General features: G+C 51.8%; 1 protein-coding gene across 1 annotated transcript; it reads left to right on the plus strand.

Moving 5' to 3' along the window:
- Nucleotides 1-518: 518 nt before the first annotated feature.
- On the plus strand, nucleotides 519-3782 carry LOC139289569 (zinc finger and BTB domain-containing protein 39). The gene is made up of 3 exons (XM_070911201.1): nucleotides 519-1760; nucleotides 1845-2204; nucleotides 2799-3782. The coding sequence occupies exons 1-3, from the start codon at nucleotides 519-521 to the stop codon at nucleotides 3780-3782; spliced, it is 2586 nt and encodes an 861-aa protein (XP_070767302.1).
- Nucleotides 3783-4167: the final 385 nt, after the last annotated feature.

The raw sequence follows: 4167 nt of genomic DNA on the forward strand, positions 1-4167 counted from the left end.
TGTTTTATAAACCAACTCTCTGACACATAGGAAACCAGTTTAAGGATCTGAGAACTGGAGCGATGTGGTCTCTCCTGGTCTTAGTGAGGAGCTGTCTGGTTGACTTTTTGGACACGTTTCATCCTTTTTAATATATTTTTTTAGATGCTAGGAGGCTGATTGTGTAATTGTCTTAATGTGGATGTTGAGTCCATGATAACACCAAGATTTCTGACTTGATTTGTGTTCTTTAACGTTAGAAATTGGAGATGAGCGCTGACTTTTAATTGTTCATCTTTGGCTCCAGAAACAATTATTTCTGTCTTGTGTTTGTTTAACCGGAGGACATTTTGGCAAATCCAGTCATTGATGTGTTCACTGCACCTACTCGATGATTGTCAGTCTCTTGGTGATATTGTTACGTAATTCTATATCTAATATTGTTGCATATTCCTCCTCTGATCTGCTCTAATGACCGTCTGTTCCTGCAGTTGGACTGTAGCGCACCCGGAGCTGCAGCAGCAGCAGCAGCAGCAGGGATGAGGATCCGGCTGCAGGGTCCCGGCCATGCTGCCAGCCTTCTCGCTGAGCTCAACCGCTGCCGCCAATCACGTCGATACTGTGATGTCTTCCTACAAGTTGGCAACCGCACATTCGCTGCGCACCGTGCAGTGCTGGCCTGCGCCGGGACGTACTTCCGCAACCTGTTAGCCCGGGCTCCAACCTCGTCCACTGCTGCCTTCTCTTTGGAGTTTATCTCCCCGGCCAACTTTGAGAAGGTGCTGACGTTCGTCTACACGGGGGAGATCTTGACTGATCTCATAGATGTTGGGGTACTGTATGAGCTGGCTGAGAGGCTGGGGGTTAGTGAACTGGTGAGGGCCTGTCACGCCACCTTCCCTGACCTGCAGGCTTCTGTGTCTGCAAACTGTAAAGCAGGCAGTGCTGGAGACCTCCCCCTGGACTCCAGCATGGTTGCTGCTGCTGCGTCCACAGTGGCTGCTGTCAGCGCAGCTTCTGTCTCTGCATCGTCGGTGTGTTCCTCTGCCGCCTCCTGCTCGTCTCTGTCTTCGTCTGCTGCCCCGACCCCTGCTGCCGCTCCCTCTCCTCTCTTTCAAGCCAGGACAGCCAGGGTCGGCCGTGAAGCTCACACTGTGGCTCTGTCTCTGGTCCTGAAGGCAGAAGACGTCCAGTCTCACATAGGCTACGGGCAGATGGCAGCAGATCATCAACTACCGGGAGGACACAGTCTTTTGACCAGCAGCCATTCCAGTCAGAGTGATGGCGTGCTGCCTCCGGGGCCTGTGCTCCAGCTGAAGACTGAGCAGGGGCTGGAGGAGGAGGCAGAAGGCAGCTGTGAGGACGGAGACAGAGACAGACAAATGGTTTCTGAGAGCGCGGGAAGCTCTCTGCCTCAAAGCAGTGATGCTGCACCGTCTGACTCCTGCTCCTTCCCCGACTCTTCGGCTCAGCTCGGAGCCGAGGCCTGCGACCCGACGTCGTCCTCGGGAGAGCCTCTAGGCAGCCTGCAGGTGGGATCAGTGGAGGGCGGCATGGTGGTTTTTGGAGAGGCGGAGGAGGGAGAGAATGAGGAGGACAGGGAGGCTCTGCAAGGGAATGGAGCAATGGAGGGAACAGAGGAGGAGCAGTGGAGACAGCTGGCGGGTGAGATCATCGAGCTGAGCGACGATGAGAACTTCATGGAGGAAGGAGATGAGGAGGACGATGAAGACGACCTTGTGTGTGTGGAGAATGGAGAAGAAGGGAACTCAAGCAGCCAGGTAATGTTTTGTTTTAGTTTGTCAGCACTAAAATATTTCAGGTAAATGTCCAGACAACAGAAATAATGTTCTTCACTCCTCCAGGTGACGGGGAACATGCTGTCATGTAAAGCCTGCGCGGTGCCTCTCCCAGCAGACCCGGCCGCCATCAGAAGACACGCAGAGACCCACCTGACGGAGCTGGGGCTCTGCAGAGTGTGCGGGGCCTCGTTCCCAGACCACGCTGCCGGTGTCACCCACTCCCTCTCCCACGTTGGGGTGCAACTCTTCACCTGCGACATGTGTCACCTGCAGTTCTGCAGCCAAAACAAACTGCTGCGCCACCACCGCCAGGCAGCCTCCAGTTACACAATACCGCAGGGGGCGCTGACCAACAGCAGCCAAGGCCAGAGCTCTGAGCTGCAGTGCGCAGGGTGCACCAAAACCCTCAGCAAGGACTTCCAGGTTAGTGGATGTTTAATGTGTGTTTTTTGGTGTAGGGTATGGCAGGTTCTAGCTGCAAAAAACACTGCAAATCATTGCTGCAAACCACAAACTGAACATGATTCCTAAACCAAAGAAAATAAATTGTGTTTCTGTTCATGTTTAAAACAGAAACACAATTTAAAAACGACCTATGAAACACATTTTTGTTAATGTCATGATACAGTTTAAAGGCCAATATAGATAAAATACATTTCATTGTCGATTACATAGTGTACATATATATATATGGTCCTTTTTTAAATTCATCAGGAAACTTAAATGACGGTTGATGAATCTAATCGGAGAAAACTTGTTTGTAGCATTCAGGTGATTCTTTAGGAATAAAATAAGAATCAGGTGAAACTGAAATATCTGGCTTCTCTCATTTGAACACTGAGAGCAAATAAAGTGGAGAGCTATCTAAAATGTAACATACAGTGTGTTGAGCCGTCTGTTTGTATAATTAGTACCAGCAAAGAGACATCTGACACTGACATGGACAGAAAATAAGAATATGGAATGCAGCTCTCACGAGATCTCATGTTTATTTCATGTTTCTGACCTCCTTCACAGACTGTCAAAGACCACCTGCTGAGCCATGTGTGTCCCCAGAGCCTGAGCTGTGGTGTGTGTCACCTCCCTCAGCTCTCCTTGTGCTCCCTGCTGTGGCACGCCCTCGCCCACCTCTCGTTGCCCGTCTTCACCTGCCCACACTGCGCCCGCTGCTTCGTAGAGCGCTCCCTGCTGGACAGACACATGACTGCACACGCTGAGGAGGCGGCGGCTAAGGAGAGGGAGTGCTCGGCGCTGAGGGCCTTCAGAGTCGGGGCCGATGGAGTCGGGGGAGGTGGTATGGCAGGAGTGGAGGAGTTGCATTGCTTCCTTTGCCCGCAGACTTTCCGTTCCTCATCTGCCTTTCAGTACCACCTCAGCCTGCACACCACCGACTCCCTGGGGAGCGGTGGAGGTGGTGGGGGCCAGGGCTGGTTGGGCAAACGTAAAGCTGACCAGTCTCTGGAGTGCCCTCCGTCTTCCTGCTCCTCCTCGTCTCCGCGGGAGGTCGGCGGCCTTGTTAAAATGAGCAACCTGGGTTTGGGACTGGGAATGGGCTTCAGCATACCAGATAAATTTTTTCAAGGGTCGATACACAGCCTGCCCTCCGGGGTCCTGACCAACGGGAGTTCAGGGCAGGACGGGGGAGCCGGAGCAGCAGGCGTCCGTGGGAAATGGTACCGGTGTCGCTACTGCGGTAAACGCTTCGCCCACTCGGGGGAGTTCACCTATCACCTCCGCATCCACACCGGGGAGAAACCCTATCAGTGCAAAGTCTGTCTGCGCTTCTTCAGAGGCCGCTCCACCATGATCTGCCACCTGAAGACCCACGCCGGTGCTCTCATGTACCGCTGCACCGTCTGCGGCCTTTTCTTCTCCACGCTGAAGCTGGTGTCGTCACATATGGAGCTCCACAAGGACCACCTGCCGCCGGACTTCAACATCGAGCAGACCTTCATGTACAATGATCACTCTAAAGAACCGCTGCCCACTGTGGACACCTGATCGGCTCTGTGTGTCGGCCCGGTGTTTCTGTCCTCGTCCCTTTTCCCTCTCTCTGACTCTTCCTCTGTGTCTGGTTGTCGTGGACCACATACCGCATATAATAGACGAGGGCAACTAACAATTATTTTCATGATCGATTATGTTTTTTGATGAGTTGATTAATCGTTTAGTCTGTAAAACGTCAAAAATATTGTGAAAGATCAGTCAGAATTGCTCCGAGTCTAAGGTGAAGTCTTTGAATATCTTGTTATGTCCAAAGATGTTCAGTTTACAACAACATAAAACAGAGAAATGCCGCAAATCCTCACATTTGAGAGGCTGGAACAAGAGATTGTTGGTGTTTGTGCTTGAAAAATGACTTAAACGACAGATTACTAACTAATCG

This window comes from Enoplosus armatus, chromosome 8 (genome assembly GCF_043641665.1).
Source record: "Enoplosus armatus isolate fEnoArm2 chromosome 8, fEnoArm2.hap1, whole genome shotgun sequence".
NCBI lineage: Eukaryota > Metazoa > Chordata > Actinopteri > Centrarchiformes > Enoplosidae > Enoplosus > Enoplosus armatus.